The sequence below is a fragment of the Lissotriton helveticus genome, chromosome 1_1 (genome assembly GCF_964261635.1).
Source record: "Lissotriton helveticus chromosome 1_1, aLisHel1.1, whole genome shotgun sequence".
In the NCBI taxonomy this organism is placed as follows: Eukaryota; Metazoa; Chordata; class Amphibia; order Caudata; family Salamandridae; genus Lissotriton; species Lissotriton helveticus.
In genome coordinates this window covers 1,505,586,162-1,505,608,807 of record NC_136057.1, presented here as the reverse complement: position 1 = coordinate 1,505,608,807, position 22,646 = coordinate 1,505,586,162, and the positions used below count along the sequence as shown (strand labels likewise).

The 22,646-nt window shown below is 45.8% G+C and overlaps 1 protein-coding gene across 2 annotated transcripts in view; it reads left to right on the top strand.

The window, feature by feature from the left end:
• Positions 1-22,646, top strand: part of LOC144828515 (lactoperoxidase-like) — a 1,612,675-nt gene that overhangs the window by 1,315,892 nt on the left and 274,137 nt on the right. For both annotated transcript variants that reach the window (XM_078686761.1, XM_078686752.1), the window contains exon 13: positions 15,967-16,204. In XM_078686761.1, the coding sequence (XP_078542887.1) occupies positions 15,967-16,204 (238 nt within the window). The remainder of the gene's footprint in view (positions 1-15,966; positions 16,205-22,646) is intronic.

Sequence of the window (22,646 nt, the reverse complement as noted above, 5' to 3'; positions counted from 1 at the left end):
CTGTGACTGCCGCTGAGAGCGTCGTCAATCCTGCTTCAACCCCCGCTGGTAACACTACGGCATGGAGAGCTGCTGGGGACAGGGAGAATATCGCTGTGGACGTCTAAGGTGAGCCAGCTCGGACTGACTGTTGTTGGAGGCTGTGAGGATCGGCCCGACCGTGTGGTGGTTCATGTTCCCGTCGGTGCGCCGGTGGGATTGCAAGCCCCCCGACCCTATGGTGGACAATTGAGGCCAGCTTATCTGGAGTTGGTGGAGGCATAGGGGAGGCTGCACGGGTGGCTGCTACCTTCCGCGGGATTCTGCGGGAACCTGTTTCATTGCCCCACTGCCGCCTGAGACTGAAGAGAGGCTAGCTGTGTCTGGGTTATTAGTCAAAAAGAGGCGCCTACAGCAGATATGTCATAAGCACACGGAGGTTCCAACATTTCAAAGTGCATGACCACGGCTGACTAACCTACGGAACAAGCTGCGCATATTGCTAAGAGACGGACGATAGACCAGATTGGCCTGAACTTGCTAATAGTAGAGGCCAGGGGGACTTCCTTAATACACGTGACCCCCCCCCCGGTACCTACACCCTGACTGAGCGGAGCACTGTGTAGCTTCTAAATTGTTGATGGTTCCACAGCACGAGGGGGCACGAGACACAGAACTGAAGTAGTACCCTGCTTCAGGGCGTGCTGGCAGGTATCGTGACTCCACATTCGGCCAGAAGGGGGAGACTATAGTATAGTTGGACCCCAAGGTGGCGGCAGTGAGAGGTGCAAAAGCACGATGGTGCATCCAGAAAATCGGCAAACGAAAATAAATTTTGAAAATGCGAAGAAAGGGTCGAAGACAGTACCGGCTGAAAGGGGGCCTAGTGGTGGGGATATTACAGGAGCAGCCTCTCCTTCTAAAGAGCTAGACATGCACCATCTACTACAGGAGATGCGACAAGGATTTGCCACTGTGGTGGAGAAAGTGGATAGAATGTCCTCCAGGATGGACGCCCTTGTGCATTAAGTAGACCAGCATGAGGAGCGGATAACTACGACAGAACAACGGATTTCGGACAATGACGACATCACCGCCTCACATACCTCTCAACTAGCCCGCATGGATAACCTACTGAGGGTTATAGTGGCCAAAAATGAGGATTTGGAAGCCCGTAGCAGGCACAACAACATTCGCGTTACGGGCATTCCAGAGTCCACAGACACAGGCAGGATGGAACTATATGTGGAGAAACTCCTTAGAGCATCGGTGGGGGAGGATGCCTTCTCACCTCAGTTCATCGTCGAGAGGGCGCATAGATCGTTGGCCCCCGTCCCTAAGCCCGGAACGCCGCCAAGGCCTATCATCGCTCGCCTGCTGAATTATCGTGATCGAGACGTCGCACTGAGAGCAGCCCGAACCAGGCAGAACCTGAACTACAATGGCGTCACCTTTTCTATCTAGCCTGATTTCACCACCCTAGTGCAGGAGGAAAGACGCAAATTCCTGAATGTTAAAAAAAAAATTGCGCGAAGCCCAGCTAGACTATGCATTGCTCTACCTGGCGAAGCTGCGGATGACACACCAAGAAAAACAGCGATTTTTCACAAACCCGCAAAAAGCAGAAGACTACTTGAAAGCGGTCCGAAAAGCACAGAGAGATGGTCGGGCGGCAATGCAGACCTCGAGGACGACCCACCGGTAGCGGATGAAGATAACTGATGCAGAGCGCCTCCAATAGACTAGACAACGCGGTCCCTATCCGGATTGGCTGGAGCCTGGGAACATTATGTCCGATGATCGGACATCATACTGCAGTTGGGGACTATTGAACTCGACCAGTGGTAAAGTATTCCAGGGACCACTATCTCTGCCTTGGCCTCCACCAAGGGTGGTACAGAACAGGAGGCTAACGGAGGGAGAAGTGGCTGTGCGCTCTTGATGTTGTTTCCCCTACGGGTATACCTCAATCATGGGAACAAGTTGTGGAAGTTGCTTGGGTAGGGGGGAGGGGCAGGGCGGGAACGGGTGGCTGCTGGCATGATTGGGATGCAGTAGTGGGAGGGGGGATGAGTACTGTTGAGGAGGGAACTTTGTTTTACAGGGTGGGAAGGCGGCTGTTTGAAACTTGTGGTATACTGCATCACCTGAGGAGAGATGGCTCAACAGAGACTACTATGGCATGCGGCAATTCTATGATGTTCTTTAGCTTATGGCGGGATCAGGGTCCGATGCACAATTGAGTTGTATGTCATGGAATATAAAGGGTCTTAATAATGCCAAGAAATGTCGAAATGTTATTGCATACTTAGACCGCCACCAAGTTCAGGTTGCCATGTTGCAAGAAACACACATATCACCGCAAACACGTACTAACTTCGCAAGCAAATGGGCAAACGCTCGTGTTTTTTCACCTTATTCCACTTATGCGAGGGGGGTTGCTATCCTGATTAGGCGAACTGTGCCATTTCAAGTGTGTGGGGAACTGTCGGATACGGAAGGCCGCTTTGATCTGATATGGGGACGCCTAGGCCGTGACACCATCACGTTAGTAAACTGTTACGCACCTAATGTGGATGTGCCAATCTTTTTTACCACATTGTGGGGTAAAATTCTAGATGTGGGGTCCCGACACGTTATTTGGGGGGACGATTTTAACTTAGCGCTGGCGCCCCACCTGGATAGGGCAGACGGAGTGACGCATTACAAGCCTAGGTCCAGAGAGGCTCTGATGGGTGTGCTATCGGAGAGCAATTTAGTGGATAGTTGGCGCTACTTACACCCTTTCCGTAAGGAGGGCACACATTTTACATCACTGACAGGTACATGGGCGCGACTGGACTACTTTTTTATGTCCAGAGAGATTAGTGCGGGGATTACTGGGGCAGTGCACCTCCCGAGGACATACTCTGACCATAGTCCGATCCTGGTACACCTAAAGGTGCCTGGTTGGGACAACCCTAGACCACACTGGAGCCTGCAGCCAGCAGCCCTGTTAGATACCGTGTTCCGCACCGAACTTGGTGGAGAGATTGCTGCTTTCTTCCCTCGAAACAAGGGGTCTGTAGACTCGGTCGAACACATTTGGGAGGCATTCAAGGTTACGATCAGGGGGTATTGCATATCGAAAAGCTTTGGGGTTTTGCGCGACATTCAATGCACAATTCACATACTCGATAGCGAACGGAAGGACGTGGAGGCTCGGATAGTAGCGGGGGATAATACTGCAACACACGCAGAGTTTAGAGATAAACTGACACGATACGAGGAGGAAGCGAACAGGGAGGCCAAGTTTAAAGGGAAACATTGGCAGGCAAGAAGATACTGTGAGGGAGACAGACCTGGCAAGGCCCTGGCAGTGTTGACACGCACCCCCGCACAATCATAATACAATTCTAGAGGTTGTGGGAGACCAGGGACAAACAGTCAGAGACGCAGATGACATATTGACTGTGTTCATGTCTAATTATCATGCGCTGTACACCACGGCCACGACCACTGACGTGTCGTATAATGACTTCCTTGGTGATGTGGCTCTCTGCTGGCTCAGTGACGGTTATAGGGCCTTCCTGGCCGCCCCTTTCGAATTGGACGAAATTAGGGATGCTATTATGTCACTCAAAAATGGAAAAGCACCCGGCCTAGACTGGATCCCAGCCGAGTTTTATAAGGCATATATAGACATTATGGCCCCTGTCCTCCGCGAGATCTTCGAGGAGTCTCTGGCTGATGGGGTCCTTCCCTGCTCAATGCGCGAAATAGTGATTACCTCACTACTGAAACCTGGCAAAAGCCCCAACGCTTGTGACTCATATCGCCCGCTTTCGCTCTTGAATTGTGATGTTAAAATACTAGCGAAGGTGGAGTTCTGGACTTTTTGGTTCCGTCCAGAGGTGTCAGGGAAAACACCCGAAGACCCCGGAGTTCAACCTGTCTCGGTGCACAAACAAACAGAAACACGGGCTTCTCGATGGTGGCGTCAAAGACCAAAGGTTTATTACTGCAGGGACACAGAAGTCACAGAAACTAAACATGGGCAGTATCTAGGAGCCTGTTCAATTTGTACAAAGAGGGTTGCTCCTTATATACTGAATATTGGGCTTCAGGCAAATTCTTTACATGTTAGCACATTCCAAAACCTTTGTGTCTCGTACAATAAATATTTGGCGTTGCACAGGAATCGTCAACAATATCTGATGTTAAAACATTACGAACGAGGGGTTCCCACTATTCCATCATAATCCCATGTCAACTTTCCATTCAAGACCCGGACCGCCTCATCGTAAATTTCGTTACCTCCCCCTAATAAAAGCCCAGAAGGAAAGGAGCAGAGCCAGGTGCAGAAGATAGAAGAGTAGGATAAGAGATGTTTGTGGGTCGTAAATGGGCACGGCTACCAGCTTCGGCCGTCTAATCATGATCAGGCCAACGAACACGAGAACCAGTATAGCAGGACTGGCCTCAGGCTGAGGAGGCAGCTCTTGCCGAGTCATGCTGCCACCGCGTTGCTGGCCTAAGGTGCACGTGTCACTAGCAAGGTGAATTGCCGGCTAAAGCCTACGTGTCCTTAAATGAAAAGAGGTCATAGCGTGTCCATTGACTATGTGAGGGCAAGGAATACAAAATGGCTTCCTTGTTCTAAGATGGATGCCACGGGTGGAACAGAAATGTGTTTGTAACAGGAGTGCTCTTGCTCGTAGCATAGCGAAAACACCAGGATATACTAAATGGATCATTTGCGGTTCACTGATACCAAAATTATGCATTTGCGACAATGTTACAAACACGGGTAAAATCGTCACGGAACCTCAAAGGTGCTGGCCACCAGACTGTCCCTTCTGATGACCCAGGTCGTATTGCCCGACCAGTCTGGGTTTGTCCCTGGTCGATCCACCTCCCATAACCTACGCACATTGTTTTCTCTGCTCCGCACAGTGCACCCTGATCTCCCAGTTGCAGCGTTTTTTCTGGATGCCACTAAGGCCTTCGATTCCGTCGAATGGCCATACTTGTTCACCGTCCTGGCGCATATGGGGTTCCCTAAATTATTCATCTCTTGGGTCCGATTGCTGTATACGCAACCAACAGCGAAAGTCATGATTAATGGCCGCCTTTCTCCCTCCATTGCAATCACAATGGGCACCCGACAGGGATGCCCGCTATCCTCTCTCCTATTCGCGATAGCCATTGAGCTGCTGGCTTGCAGGCTCCGCCAACTGCACCGAGAGGGCGCGGTTCGGTGCTTCCAGCGTCAGATTGACGTGTTGTTATATGCGGATGACATGACGCTATTTGTCAAAGATCCGTCACGAAACTTAAATCCCTTACTTAGGGAATTTGTTGTCTTCCGTAGACTGTCTGGAGTGCGCATAAACTGGGCTAAGTCACAATTCTACCCTCTTACAGATGCGGTTACTGATTTCCCACTTGACTTTCCTTTAGAGTGGTGTCACTCGGACTTGCGTTACCTTGGTATCCAGATTTCACGTGATAAAGATGAAACATTACGGCTGAACTACGGTGTAGCGGTCACAAAACGTACTGCATCAGTAGATCGTTGGATCTCCCTTCCACTCTCCATGGCAGGGAGGGCATCGCTTATGAAAATGGTGGTGCTGCCCCAATTTCTGTATCTTTTCCTTACTATCCCTTACTACCCTGGTACGTTTTTTTTTAAAACATTAAAGTCGGAGCTGTTTCGTTTATTCTGGGGGGGTAAGCACCCACGGCTGCAATGGTCAATGCTGATTCAACCATGTGATAAGGGGGGCTTCGATATACCCGATTTCGAGGCTTATTACCTATGTGCTCAAGCGCATTACGCATATCACTGGATGGTCCCCACTCCGTTCATGCCTCAACTGGCAGTCGAAGACTGGATCGCGAACCCCCTTCCCCTCAATGGTCTCCTACATTGCCCAGTGACGTCCATGGAAACACCTCACACTTCCGTCACGTGCACCATGGATGCCTGGCGCCGCATGGTGAAGAGGCTAGACTGCAGCTTGCCATACTCTCCTCGGCTACCACTGGCATACCACCCTAAGCTTGAACTCCTACAGGAGCATGGCTTTCGGTTGCTCTGTCGGCACCTACGAGTCAACTTTTGGGGCGACCTCTTCTCCAATGGCCAGTTCAAATCTGCGGATTTGATTTTTACTTCTTACGACCCTACTCCACTCGATAGGTTCTATTACATACGACTGCGCCAGGGGATGAAGGAAATTTTGCCTGGCTTTCCCAATGAACCCGAGGTCCTATCTCCACTACACTTCATGTTATGCTCACAGGACGGTTCACACCTGGTGTCGGGCATGTACCACCACATCAGGGCGTGCAGCCCGGGACCGGAGAACGTGGCCCGAATGCACTGGGCTGCTGACCTGGCAACAGAGGTCACTGATGAGCAGTGGCTATACTGCTGTAACCTTACGGCTCGGATATCGGCCAGCAGTAGGCTCAAGATGATCCACTTCAAGTTCTTGCAGCGGCTGTACTATACGCCGGTCAAAAAATACAAGTTCCGTTTGTCCAGTGATGATAGATGTGAGCGCTGCCGCGCGGAACGCGCTGGTTTCCTACACCTTGCCTGGGAATGCCCTTCTGTTCATGCCTACTGGCAACAGGTGCATCGTGCCCTTGAATCAATGGTTGAAGAGTCCATAAATCTTGATCCATTACTAATGCTCATGGGGCACACACCACACATCCCTAAGACCTGCAGGAAATTCTTAGATATTGCTCTGCTTCTTGCAAAGCGGCGCATTGCATGTAGATGGGGTCGTGGCAGGGCCCCAAAGTTTAAAGACTGGCTTGCAGACATGACTCATTGTGAGGAACAACATGCAATTTTTGCTGAAACACTTCGGATTCCCAGCAGGCCTAATGACATTTGGGGCCCACTAGTCACGTATCTGCTAGCTCAGGGAGATGGGGATGAGGATCCGGATGGGGGCGGGACTCGGACTGGTAGTAATGACCAGGTAGGATGTGACTGAACTGACATGTGGTACTATCAACAGGTGGCTTAAGCTTATGAACATTTGCTGCATAAGTGATTGTATGACCTGACGACTAGCATAACTTAACAATGTTTAATATTTCTATGCATAAAAGACCAGATACTACCCTTTAAATACCCTCGCGATTGGCTGAAGCATGGCACTCTTATACTGTATAATGACAAGGTGACGCTGTCCTTGATTGGCATACAATGTTTTCTATCCTGATGACCGTCTTTCGCTGTATGATGCAGTTGACTTGCCATGATCTGTCTATGCTATATGCTCCGGGTGTTTCCACTTTGACCACAATACCAACCTTTGTATTGTTCTGAGTTAAAAACTCAATAAACAAAGTTTACAAAAAAAAAACTATCCACTCGGTAATACATACATAATTGATGCAAACTCCATTCCTTTTGCTCGAATCCCTGGAGTGGGGGACAGAGTAATTCCATATAGGAACCGGAGAGCTGCTTTGGTACACAAAGCACATATGGGAGAGGGTCTGAGACATCGAGGGATCTTAGAATCTCTAATAGAATTAGAAGAGATGTACTGATGGCGAGGAATGAGCGTCCAAGTTTACGAATTTGGAATAAACTGCGATACCTGTTACAGATATCATAGTTTTGAAGACCACCAGATACCTGACTACAGTGTAGCCAGCCCAGTTCAGATACCATTGCTAGACAGCATTAGGCTATCTACACACCAACGTCTCGATGGACAGATGCGGTCCCACAACTACTAGGACAAGATTTATTTGGATGTGGCCCCAGTGCTCGGCTGACGCCAGAACTGTTATGAAGGATTTGCTAGTCTTTATCGTCATATACGCAATCGGCACGATACATTCTGAGCAGGGTCCTGGGTTTAGCTCTCGAGCTTACAAAGAGGCCATGGCTAGCTTGGGCGTTGCATTGCGGTATTCTAGTCCCTTCCATCTTGAGGGTAATGCGGTAGTGGAAAGAAAAAACCGTGACATAAAGCAATCCATAACAGCTAAGGTATTAGGTTCGGGTGATGGGTTGGTCAAACATCTAATAAGTGTCCAACGTAGTCTTAATAATCTGCCAAGAAATTCTCTGGGTGGAATCACTCCATATGAATTACTATTTGGTACTAGAATGATAATCGAAGACCTCGATTGTCAAACTTCAGTGGTGGAACAAAAACCCTTTGATATCAAAGATCGTTTGGCTGTTTTACAAGACTTTTAAATGAAACAAGAAGAAGTCTGAGTAACACAATACAGAAGCCAACAACCACTGAAGAAAAACCACCTGTCCCAGCAAGACCTGTCTGGATTCCAAAGGTTGGGGATCTAGTCAGGGAAAAGATCGCGGTAAAGAAGGAATTTGGGCCTTCTTACAGAAAAGCAGTACCTGTCTTGGCAATCCAAGGAACGAAATCAGTAGTACTACCGCCCCTTGCTGGTAAAAGGGAGAACAGAGTTGCATCCATCGACCTGGTCAAACCACAACATGTGGCCGATAATAAGTAGTAGGCCCTGTGGACTCCCAAGATGTAGCAGACAGCCAAATCTTGCTACAATCCAAGAGGTTCAAACTGAAAGACTTATCACCTTTGATAAACCTGCAGTAAAGATAGAAGAACTATGCAACAAAGCCATGGAACCTGTGCCTCTTGAGACCCAAATAACAGTTTGTCATGAAAAACCTGTCTAAAATGATGTAGCATTGACTATACCAATATGACAAAGGAAGAAGCAGCTCCCAAGATTACTAACAATCCTGATGCAATTCCAACAATTAAACTGCCTCTGGCTATTTCATCAACTTTGATACATTTTCTGAGGATCCTAGTGAACCTGAAGAAACGCCAGCAAATAAAACCTTTAAAAAAAAAAATAACAGAACTCTTTCATCAACTTTGAAAAAACATATCTGGTTTCACCAGGGGGTAAATTTTGGATTGTGTTAGGCGTACTTTTCCTCCTGCTCTGGCTCATACTGGTTTTAAGTTTGGGAAAAATGATAGATGGAAAATACAGTACAATGGACAGCAAGTATGAAAATCAATCACAAATCATCTCATCGTGAAAGAAGAGACCTGTCATCAGTAAACATCACAGCCATTCCTATACCTGGTGGTATAGCATAGGAAAGAACTGATTATGACATCTATGGCCCGATGGAACTGCTGAAGATTCCACACCAGTTTAAGGTTTCTTTGAGTGACTTTGTATCACCCAGCACATTTTCTGGTGATTGGGACTTTGAAACTGTTAACAACATGATGAGTGATTTAGAAATGTCCAAAGGGTAGCTCAAAATCATTTCATGACAAGTTTCCGTACTTCACAGGGCTCAATGTTACAAATCCAGAAACGTTTTGGTTTAAAAATATGAATAAGACAGGAATGAAAACAATGCTGACCAATACTAAACAAATTTTTTTCTGCAAACTTTTATGCTCAATTGTCTACATTAGGTTTTGACTTTTGGAAAGACAACATTGAGACAAAAACTGTCTGGGGCACAAAAGACTGGCAGGTGCAAGGTTTAGAAGCCCTGTTCAGAGCCTGCATTATACCAGAACAAATAATGTTTTTAAATGACACTGTTCAAACAAACTTCTTGTCTTGGCCTGGCTAAGATAAAAGATTTAAATAAACCGTCAATACCTAAAGCCTCAACTGACATTAATGATACTACAGAAGAGGAGGTAGATGTACCCTATATTTTAAAACAAAACAGAACTAATCCTGATTGGAAAAAAGGGTTAATCTGGCCCACAGACATGAATGACTGTCAAGAAAGATTCCTGAACAAAACACAAGGATTCACTGTGAATAAGCCTGATCTAAGATATTCCCAGAGACAACATCCAGGGATAGTAACTACTTACAGTGTAGGAAAGCTATGCCTTGAGTGGCTACAGAAATCTACACTTCCAGAAATCAAACAACACTTATCTTTACTTAAAGAAGACAATGATTTGCGAGATTTCTTAATGGGGCCTCGCGAACCACGTCAAAAACGTTTCATATACGCCGGTATATATGCTGCATACAACGAAGCTTGGAAAATAACGTAAATGGAAACTGCAGAAAGAATACGAGAAATTGCCGTATTAATTTAGAGAAAACTCTCTCTGTAGTGGACAACGGGTTAATGACTCTGTCCTCCAGAATATATTCTTTGGACAGCATTGTGTCCTCTGCCATTGACATAATAGAGCAGGACTTGCTAATGTTACAACATGGCCAGTCGCAATTACGTTCTATAATGCAACTAGGCTGGACGTTGCAAAATCTTCGTTCAGGCTATGTGCCATGGCGTCTAATCAACACCACGTTATTGTTTTCTGTATTTAACCTTACGGATAAACAAATCTCTTTGGCACAAAAAGGAGCAGACTATACGGTGCTGAGCATTGAAAAACTGGAAAGATTACCATTGACAGTTTCTGAGAAGCCTGTCTTTGAATGGATAATACATGGCACCATAACGAGACCAGTGACGATTTTTAAAATGTCAGTATTGTCTACAGCATATACCAGCGGGCTTGTTTGAAAGGTTGGGTAAAGAATACATTAAGTCGACCTGGACTTTACCTTGCACACACAAATGTTGGAATGGGGAAAGGAGGTATTCCTTAGTGGTAAAAATTGTAAAAACTCACTAAGTGGTACACTTTTGTGCCAAAGTATTAATTTACACGGAGCCTGCGACAGTTCTGCAAATAACCTCTCTTGCCACCTGCACGGTACACCCTCCACAGTGATAGAACCAATTTTCAGGCAGCTACCCAATGGCAGCTACGTTATGCTCAATGACCACAGCTGTCTTGGCATGATGCCAGGAAATGTATATCTAGTCAGTGTCTCATCCAGGGTCACTTGTTGTATGCAAGTATTGTATCCAAAGAGCAAGACAGCAGGGGGACGGCATTATGGCCTTCACTGAATATCTCTTCTATACAAATTGATACTTTAAGCAGAATGAAAGTCATTCTTTTGCAAAAAACTGTGCCACTGACCTCATCTAGAGAAACATATGACCTGCATGTTGCAAGGACTTCTGCAGAGATACATGCATTATTATCAACAAACTGCCCAGTACATTTTGCAGAAATGTTAAGTCAAATATTAAATATGTCTGATACCAGTGGCATCGCACATGTATTTAAGACGATTTTTTCGGGACTGTTAGTGGCATTTGAAGCAGTCCTCTGCATTTTTCCAAATTTCGTGCACTCTGTGTTCGGTGGCCTGCCTCTCATCTTGGGACTATTAGCAGGAATTCTATTTTTATTCCTTCCGCTCCGATATGGCAAGACCAGTCACCGGCGATACCCAGACTACCATGGAAGGAGCCCTCCTTGCCATGAGGTATCGTGAGAGAATTACACAGATTCTTGGCTTGGCTCATTTAAGAGATCTGAACACAACTTGGTTTCTATCGTTCAGACCAATCTGGCAAGATTGCATCTTACCTGTCGTACGATGCCTGCTTTGCGGAGAAGAATGCGTGTTGGACATTTGTCTTACACTTCCATCAGTCCTGCCATCGGATATTGACGCCTTGCTAGGTCCGGTAGCGACTCATGCATCGTGTTACCCCCAAAGGCTGCCAATTCTGATGACGGCATTCATTGAGGTCTCACCAGCAAGTCTAACTGAGTTTGAGATACGAAACACTACAGGCACACAGGTACCACCTACTGCGGACATTGCTAATGCATCAAACGCTGACCTGCTACTATGGTAGACGGTTTCTTTGCCAGCCTAGACGATCTGATGTTTTCTCCCGACACCGAGAATAACTTTTGATTCATGCACACAGCGTTCCCTGAACTCTGAAATTAGGCCTTCATTGTTTATAAACAAACCATCCAGCTTGAGAACCATTCTGCGATAAAAATTTGGACTTTTTCCAAAATAGAAATTTTGGCACAGAGTAATCTGCTTAAAGTAGAACTATTCTTAGAGAACAAGATTTCTTTTGAAACCTTCTTAAATGACAATATTTGGCCTAATCATCATAACAAAATATTATGCTATGGGATGGTCTCGAATTTTTTCTGTAAGCTTCAGAGACATTTCATGAATGTAATTTTATATTTTATAAATGATAGAATATATGCTCCCACCCTATGCTTCATGTCTTTAGAGTGCCGTTTGTTCATACAAGTCTATACTCGTTACATTTAAACAAACCTTTTCAAATGCAATTTGTATTTTGTATTTTGGGTGGGATTTTAAACACTAGCTTTAGATATGTTCAGTGCTAATACGTTTAGTTTTATTGAACTTAAAATGGAGTGGGTGTTGTAAATGAATCTAGGACCCTAGTGTAATGTTCCCTATTCATGCCCTTATATAGGTATAGATTATCCGATCCTTATATAGGCATAGAAATCATTACCATATTGAGACTGAGCCTTTTTCGCAGCCCAAATACAGCATGGCTACTTCCACTAAGTTCCAAGAATCAACAACGATTTCTTAGAAAAACCCGCCTTCAACAGCTAGGGACCTCCCCTTGCCTGAATACTAATTTATCTAGGAAATCATGGAGTTTTCGAAGAACTGAGTCTTTGATGACGTTATTAAGTCCAATCATACGTCAAACTCGGCACCTTCAAAGTATAAATGTGCCTAGATTTGCCCAGACAAACACACAGTGGTTTGGAGCAGATCGACTAACTACTTGCCCGACGCCCTGCAGCAGCAAGTGCCGAAGGAAGCCGACCCTCCAGCTGACGCACTGAGAGACGCTGTCTTTTCTCCTGCCGAGAAATCCAGCTCCAGTGTTTCCAGGCTACCCTTGCGGGTCGCTGGGAAATCGAGTCCTGAGAGAGAGATACAAGACCTCCTTCATTCTAAACCAAGGTACCGAGCTGATTAGACCCTAAGAGAATTCTTAGATTGATTCTTGGCTGAGAAATACTAAACTTAAATTACTCCTCACTTACTTCATCCCTTGTATTAGACTTAGGTTAGGTACACCGGGGTAGGCGTATTTTAGAGGCACCAGTTGAGTACTTTTAGTCATTATTTTATTACTGTATGTATTTGATATGTTTTAGGCAATTTATGGCTTAGAAACCAAAATCATGCTTTTACAGTACTACTTTATAATACTTTTCGTATTATATGCCATGTACTTTATAACCAGTATTACGATTGTAGCAGTACATTTCTTTTGCTTGAGAAAGAAGACTGTTCAATAAATACTTTTCATTGAAAACGCCCGTCTCTCTATTTTCTCAGCACCTCTGGTGAAACGAAGCATGCACGATTGACTGAGTAAAATAGCTATCTATTGTTTCCGCGACTCTAGAGATTGATTTCTTATTCTTGGGAAACAAAGATAGAGGATATATATTTGAATACTGGATTACTTGTCTGGATTTTCTATTATGGTAATTGACATTTGGAGAAGTTGATTGTCACAGGTGCTGCCTTCACTTAATTGTGATTGGTAGAATGAGCCAATATCAAGAGTTTACATGCCAAACCAACACATACACTAATGGTCTGGTGATAGCTACTTTACTTCTCCACATTATTAATGTATTCTTCAATCTCTAATGAGAAGTTCTATCACTGTTTTCACATTTCTATCACATTTTCCAACGTATATTCTTTTTACACATCCTTTACATTATCACTCACCTCCATGTTATGATTATATAGCCGGATAGAGCAACAACTTATTTAGTCTCATGATTACCCTTATGAATATATACTGAACATTACTATTTACCTGTCTGTATTTACTTATATGATCATTCTCTATACCTTGGACGGTCTTGGAATTATCATGAATTTGTGCCATCCCTTGGACACTAACAGACACTATGGTGGAGGAACAAGCAAAATTTAATGTACATAACTTTTAATGGGGATGGCTATTGTTTGTTTTATAGCCCTGATGAAGTCCTCGGTAAAGAAATTACCATGAGAGGAAACATGTGTTGACTACAATCTGATGGCTACAAGTTTGTTATATGATTTTGCTGAACCCACATGAAGATTGAAATGAAAATAAATCAGGAATAACAACATTACATGGACTACTGAGTCATTGGATATTTACTTGGTGCTCAGGATCTATTTTGTTGGTATAGTAATGGATCTTTTCCCACAAATATGGGTCAGGGATCAGGAAACATGTTGACTTATTAGCACATTAGTATAGTGATAGATCGTGCCCACAACAGGAATGGAGGCAAGATGAGAGTTTGAACACAAAGGTCAGGAGATCTTTGTGCATCAGCATAGTAGATGATCCTACACTTCAGCATGTGAAAGGGAGTCATGAAACATGGCTGCGATGGTGATAGGGCCTTATGCTTGGTACCTTTTGGTAGCATCACCTCTTGCAACCCATCTGTGGTGGCTGGGTACACAGCTGATAAATTGGACCAAGTGGTCAGGAGATCGTAGTACAACAATGAATGTTTCACCACAACATAGGGAGGGTGTTAGATGATAAGCTACAGTCAGGAGGTCCTAAGACATTTGGATTGTGTGGTCAAAACAATGATCCACTCAGTGGTACTAGAAAGCATGGAGTGATGTTCCAATGCTTCAGATGACTTTTCCAATTAAAGGAATGCATGATTTAAGTTGATTATGTTTCTTGGGACCAACTATCCCATAAATATACAAAATAGCTAATTTGTTGTCATTTTGTCCGTTTCTTATCTTCAATTAAAACTGTTACAAAGGGAACAGTGAGTTCATGGACGTGGAGTGTGTTTTGCACTCTGGAGGGGTATTGTCTGTATAGGGACACTCGGTGCATATGCTCAAAGTCTGAACTCCATCCTCAATTCCTGACTGTCAGGGGTGTGAGGAAGCTTGCATGTTTGCATATTCTGGTTAGTTTTAGCTTTGCCGATCATGATCGTTGAGCCATAGGATGTGCCCATCAGCCTGATTGGACCTGGTTCTCCTGGATGTACACTTCTCTGGGCCATATTGGGCTCTTATTCATGATAGAGGCACAGAATCAGATGTCACATCTTGGTTTTGCTGGTGTAGTATATATCAAGAATTTCGGTAACTCAATATGTTGCTCAGCCAGAACCTACTTAATAGAAGCCTCAGAAATCTATGGGCTGTTATAGACCACAGGGACAACAAAACACAAAAACACTTCAGTGCTATAAATTCAGATATAGACTTGAAAAGTGTTTGCTGTTAAAACAATCTTAAGAAGTCATGATACCAAGCCATTTTAGGTTTGACATTAGCTGAGACCTTCCTTCCTCTCTTTCTTTTTTCTTTCCTTTAATTTCCTATCTTTCCTTTTGCTTTCCTTTTCCTTTCCCTTGCCTTTTCCTTGCCTTTTGCTTGGCCTTTTGCTTTTCCTTATGCTTTCCTTTTCCTTTCCTTTTCCTTTGCCTTTTGCTTTCCTTTTCCTTTGACTTTTGCTTTCCCTTTGCTTTTTTCCTTCACGTTCCTTCCCTTCCCTTATTTCCCAAAGGCAAGAGGCTGGCAAGCAATGAGTGACTGATTAGCATTTTTAAGTCTGTGTTAGCCAAGATCTGTGACTGATTGGCATTTTTTAGTTTGTGTTAGCCAAGATCTTTTTTAATTTTACTAAACGTATGTATTATTATTAATGATGGTTAAGCACCACCCTGAACAATAACGTTTTACAAAAAACCATAACAAACAAGAAAAGCTAAAAGGCTGGCTGGAAACACCAGACTTATTGGCTTTCTCAATGCTTGTTTTTTATTGTGGTGGTTGATGACTTTGGTTTCAAGCATGAGTGTTAGAAATGCATAGTGTATCACAAAGGTGACTGCATTAAGATGACCTGCAATAAATAGAAATCTTTCGAAGTAGGGACGAAAAGACAATGCCAAAGAACTAACAAGCAAGTTAGAATATGGACAGCTGCATGCATGCACCTCTAGCTTTACGTGCTAAAATCCTTTTCTTTGTTTTTTGGAGAGACAGCTAACCTCACAAGACAAATTGGTGTTCTTCCCTCAGGCTATGTCAAATGGAGAAAATTCTGTGGTCTTTCCCAGCCTCGAAATCAGGATGAGCTGGCAAAAGTACTACACAGCAAAGATTTTGCCAAAAAGCTCATGGATTTATACAAAACTACTACCAACATCGAACTTTGGATAGCAGCAACAGCGGAGCCTTTTGTTAAAAATGGAAGAGTTGGAGAGACCTTGGCCTGCCTTCTCGGTCGACAGTTTCAGAAACTCAGAGATGGAGACCGGTAAGTGTCTGTGAGAATCGATATACTTTATGTGTTGCAATGCAGATATCCTGCAAAGACAACAGAATCCATGTGAGAAATGCTTCAGGAAAATATTTAGGGGTCTGTTCACATGCTGCATTTTGTAGTATGTTAAGTAAAACTACAGTAGCACTACTCACGTACTACAAAATTCTATTTACTAACTGTTAAAAATGGGGGTCTCTAGTTGGCAAGGGTTTGCACCTTTTTCCAAATAGAGACCCTTCTTCCTAGTCAGGGTAAGTGAGTTACACTCCTAAATAACCACTGCTCACCCCCTGGTAGCGTTGCGCAAGCCGTCAGGCTTATCTCAGAGGCAGTGTGTAAAGTATTTGCACATAACCAACAGTAATACAGTGAAAACACTACAAAATGACACAAAACCAGTTTAGAAAAATATCCAATATTTGTATATACTTCAAACAAGACCAAAAACTATAACAATCCACCATACAGTTCTCCGAAATATTTAATAAGCAAAGTAGACTTGGAATACAGTATCTTGAGGTCGATAGCTCCATCTGGGGCTATCAAGGTGTCGTGACCACAAATCCAAACAGTTCTGGCTGACTGCAGCGTTGCGGGCAAGCTACGGTGTTGGGATGACCCGCAAAACAGTACCTTTAGAAATGGTGGCTGGGGACCTCTCGATGAGCCCCAAAGAGGCGGCATCCGCAGGCGTAGGTTCCGGAGGTCGGTGCAGGAGTTGTCGGGCCCTTGACGTCACAAGGTTGCAAATCGAAGTCCTTGCGGTTGCAGTTGGGAGCGCCGGTGTCAGCAGGAAGTGGGGCTGTGGTGTGAAGTGTAGTGGTGCGGCGTGCGGGCCCTCAGGTCGTGGCACAGGTAGCGGCTCGGTGACACTCGTCCAATGGCGTCAGTGAGACCAGGGATGCAGTGCAAAGTGATGCGATGCTCGTCGCAGTCCTCGCAGGTCAGGGTGCTAGCAGCGGCATTGTCGTTGCTGAAGGGCCATCGCCGGCTGACGAACTGGAGTTGATGGTGTCGGTAGGCCAAAGCTGCGGTGTGGGATGAAGACGGTGTGTGTGTAACTTACGAGCAGTGCCCTCGAACCACAGTGCAAGCAGTGGCATCGAAGTTGGCGTGGAGCGGCATCGTTGGCGATACCAGGACGACAGCGTGAAGGGAGGCGATGAGGAGTGCTGTGGCCACAGGTCGCGGTGCAAGCCGCGGCTTGGTGGCGGCATCGAGTGGCATTGTCAGTGAGATCAGGGTTGTGGTGCAAAGTACAGCAATTCCCTCTGCTGTACCTCCAGGACACGGAGTCAGCAGCGGCGTTGTTGACGGCGTCGGGTTGCGTTTTCTGGTGCAGCACAAAACACACATCCCCCAGTGCTGGTAACACATGAACTTGAAGTCTTTGCTCTTCCTGAGACTTCTTGAACAGGGAACATGCTCTACCTCAAGCCCTTGAAGAAACTCACGAAAAGAAAGTTGCAGAAAGTTCAGTCCAGTCCTTGCACTGCCCAACACAGAAGCAGCCATTGCAGGCCAACACAGAAAAGCACACAGCAAAGTGGAAGTCCCTCACCACAGCTTCCCCAGCTCTTCTTCTTGACAGTCTTCTTCGTTGCTAAAGAGTTCTAAAGTTCTGGGGTCTGGGCCCCAGTACTTATACCCAAAATTCCTTTTTTCTTTCAGGCCAGCCGCGGTTCGTGCCATTAACAGCGGTTGTGACGGGGGGATTTCAAGGGATGATGCTGAGGGAAAAGTAAATACATAATTAATCACCTCCCCCACGGACCATGTCTGTCTCAGGCAGAGAAGCCCTGTGCCCAGCCAGAACCAGTTGTGTCCTCTCAGTCTAGCTGCCCAGCAGGAGCCAGAGACAGCATTGTCTTCAGCAGACCAGGCCTATTCAGGTGCAAGGAAATCTCCTCCAACTACTCTAAATTCAGCCCAGGTCTAATCAGCCCAGCCCTGACTCATCCAGACTATCTGGAGCCACTGCACATCCCCAGCCCCTGTCACTCCAAAGCCAGACAGTCAATACACATCCTAGCAGAGGCACACTTGATGGCTTATCAAGAAAATACCTACTTTCTAAAAGTGGTATGTTCAAACACAGAATGTAAAAATCACCCTCACTAAAAGATGCATTTTTACATTCTGAGATCAGGCATACTAAACGTTACTTTCCTATCCTGCCCCAATAGAAATTTACATTTACATGATGTTATAAATAAACTCCCATTCTATCCTACGGGGCAGATAGCCGAACAATAGTGAAAAACAACATTGGCAGTATTTCACTATTAGGACATGCCACACACATCAGGGCATGTCCTACCTTTCGCATACACTGCACCCTGCCCACAGGGGTACCATGGGCCTACCTTAGGGGTGACTCACATGTAAGCAAAGGGAAGGTTAGGGCCTGGCAAGTGGGTGCACTCGCCAAGTCGACATGGCAGTTGTGAGAAGTTGGCCTGATATGTGATGTCCAATATTCTAGTGGGTACCCTGTATCAGTCCTAACAACTCTTATGGTGATGGTTGTAAAGTTAACCTTATAGACCAGCTATCCTAGTGGTATCATGGACAAAGCAGTCTTAGGCTAAACTCAAGAGGGCATGTGAAGCCAGCTGTTTTACCATATGCAATCCCTTTAATACCAAATGAAAGGACATCACACAGGTTATATATATAAAATATATATGTATTTATTACTAAATTAATCCTCTGAACTCTTTATGAGGTCAGAGGCACAAGCACATAACAAGATACTTAATTATCATACAATAAGTTGCACAAAATACAGTAATGCCCTAGGGGCACTTCAAACCATATACTAAAATAGTGGTATAAGAACCACGTCATGAACAAAGGATAGGCCTGGGGCCTGGAGAATCGCTGGGACTACACTGTACTACCAAAGGATAAGGAGCAGGAGGCCCATGGGATGTGTGTGCAGTGTCTTTACACACACGCGAGTTACCATAGAGTTAGAATGGGAACGAAAGAATTGGAAACTAGTTCTTTTAGGTCACTTCCTGATGGACGGGGAAAAAGCCACTGAAAGCTAGGACACTGGGATAGTTAATACCCACAGGAGCACCGGAGTACTCACGTTACCTCACCCACAGGAAGCAGGTGCATAGGTGTCAAAGTGTGTCGGGCTTCGTCGCTGAATCCTATGGAGCCGTGAAGAAAGATGCTGCAGGCGACCAGGAGGGAAGTGTCCGGTTGGATCCAAGGGTGGATCGAGGATGAAGAGTACCTGAAAGCAGAGGGGACAGAGTCTGGGTCACTAGTCAGTGACCAGGAAGGAACCAGGAAGGAACCAGGCAATGTCGCAAAGGAATCAGGGGATGTTGTGAAGCTTGTCTCTGCAGCCATGTGGACCAGGAGGTGTCGGCGACAACCAGGAGCTGGATACGGACTGCCCCACAAAGGTTCTCGCTGTTGGCGGTGTCGGCTTTCGGATTGGAGTCAACAAGCCTTGGCAAAGGCAACCCACGCAGGAATCGAAGATGGCTTCTTGATCAGACCAGCAAGGTCTGATGGGCTTCTCCTTTTCAGGGAAGCAGGGACCAGTCTGGAGCAACCATACCAGTGGTGGAAATTCAAAGGTTCATCATCACAGAGGCCACTAGCCAACGGGCAAGTGACCGGACAGACGCGTCAAGCAGGAAAATGCAGAAGGGCCCCACGCGGCACTCGTGGAGTGTGGAGGGCTGATCTTCGGTGCAGATGGTGCTCGGGGATGGGGCTTCTCAATCCCCAATGCACAACTTTGAGGGTGCCTCAGAACTTGCACGGAAAGCAATTCGCTGGCTTTCCAAGATGGCCGGTCCCACGTCTCTCGTCGCATACACGGGTCTGAGCTTTGCTGTGGCTGTGGATCGGGTGGAAGAAAGTCTGGAAGTCTGGGTCTTGTCAGGCTCTGTTCTCGGGCTCCGGTGGGAGCATCGACACAGCAAACCATTGATTGCTTGATGGTGCCTGCTTGCACAGGGTGGTCACTCTTTGACCACAAGGGAGATTCTTCCATCTTCTATCGTCAGGTAGAACGTCGAAGGTCCACAGTTTCGTTTCAAGTTTCAGTCAGGATAAATCTAAAGTCTTGGGACTCAGCTCCTACCTATATACCAAATTTAGGGGCTGGATTACCTGCTAGGTCCCTCCTATGGGTGGGACCAGGGAAGGGGGTGGTTACACCCCTTTCCCTCTGTCCAGTTTCGCGCCAGAGCTAGGGCTGGAGTGCCCCAGCACCGGTTTAAACCGGACTATGCATGGGACACCTTGTGTGCCCCAGGCAGTGTCTCATTTCATTCAGCCCTCCCTGCCCCAATACAGTATGGCCTGTCTGGCGTGGTGCTAGCACCTCCCAAGACAGGAAACCTATTGTCCAAGCCTCCCTCGCTGGAAGGACTCCCAGCAGCAGGAGGTCAGACTTGTGTCTGTGGCAGCAGCATCCATTTTGTGATGCTGAGGCTCTGGTTAACTTTAACCGGGATTAGTAGGAACAACATGTCTTCTCACTCTAGAAGGGTGGAATGCTACCCCGTTGCCAGAACTGGCGAGGGGGTAGTATTCCAAAGCATATGACACCTTACACGACATGTTTTGATAAAGCCAAACCAAAGTTAGCATTCAACCGCGAGGATTATAATGCACTTAAGAGTATATGGTATGGCTATATTATAGGACAGCTATAAGGACATGGTTCCGAAAGCTGCAGACAGACTCAGCTCATGCTAGAGCCTCATCTCACATAAAATCAAGCACTCTGCCTTCAGGGTTGTTAAGGCCTGCCACAGGAGTGACTTATAGGTGCATATGTGTCTATATATAATGGTAGGTATAGGAATACTATACCTAAGCAAGGGGTGATTACACTACCTTGTCCCAGCTGAGTGATCAGCCAGTTGTGTCAGTTTGGATGGCCAGCCAGGGGTGGTATAATACATGCTGCAGCCCCTGGTAGGTCTTGGATGCAGCTATGCCCTGGGTACGTATAGTACACTATACAGGGGCTCATAAGGTGACCCAATATCCAATTAGGTATGTACCTAAAGTACATGGAGTCCATTTTACAGTGAGATCAGATAGCCTGAGGCCCTGATTAGCAGGATCCCAGGCCAACTAAGTCGAAAACCAGCTAAACACAAGGCAAAAGAATCTGGGGTAACCATAGTCAGGTATCCACCTTCCTACAGCAGTTACAAACTGCGCCCAGACAATGAAGTGGCAGGTCTGAGCTACCTTTTCATGACTACTCATATGGGTGGCACAACCAGTGCTGCGGGCCCATTAGTAGCATTTGATTTACAGACCCTGGCACACTCAGTGCACTTCACTAGGGATTTACCAGTAAATCAAATATGCCAATCATGGAAACACCAATCCATATTACAAATTTCCCAGAGAGCATGTGCACTATAGAACTGAATAGTAGTGGTAAAGTGCCCAGAGTCTTAAAACCAACAACAGCAGGTTAGGGAAAAATAGGTGGAGGAAGTAAAAAGTTTGGGGGATAACCCTGTAATAAGGGTCATTTCCAACACTAACCCATATGCAGATACATTCAAGTCACTCCTATCGTTTGCATGCTGACATTTTTGCCACATGTGCGGAGCTCTCCATATAGGTAGTTCTGCATTTTAGTCATAAATGTGCGATGGATGGAGAAGGTGGCTGGAAAATGGGTAATACTTACATCAAAATAGGAGAGGTTTAACAAGGGGTAAGGAGGGGTTTAAGGAGGAGCATGCAAATATAAACACCCACCAACAAAAGACTGAACCCATTCCATTCACAAACAAACTTACTACATCCAAAAAGGTGACAAAAAACAATAGCAAATGTTCTCCAGCCCTGCACTGGAGTAAGTCCAGTACCACACATGGCCCTTCATAAGTATTCCACCCCACTCCCATAGAAACTCATGGAGGCAGGCATTTCAGTCAGTCAGTAAAACTTTTTTAAAGGTAATTTTTCCATTTTTCTCAACACTAAAGCTGCCATATAAGTACACATAAGCATACTGGATATGAAATCCAATGAAGCAGCATTTCCCAAACTGTGATCCGTGGACCCCAGGGGTCCGCGAGACATTCCCAGGGGGTCCGCAGGACTCGAGTGTCTGTTGTCGTAGTGAAAAATGAAACGCCCATGCGTCCTCACAGCACACAAGAGCTGTGAATGATGGCGCAGGGGCAGCGAGACCACAACAATACAACCAGGAGGTGGGGCAGCGAATGGGCAGTGGGCAGTCAGGGGGGCGGGACCGCAGGAGGCACAGCGGCTGGGGAAACAAGTGGAATAGAAGGCAAAAGGGGCACAAAAACAAGGAAAAAACAAGTGGCACAGAGGGCAGAAGGGCACAAAAAAACGAGTTGAACAGAGGGCAGAAAGGTACATAAAAAGAGGGAAAAACTAGTGGAACAGAGGGCAGAAA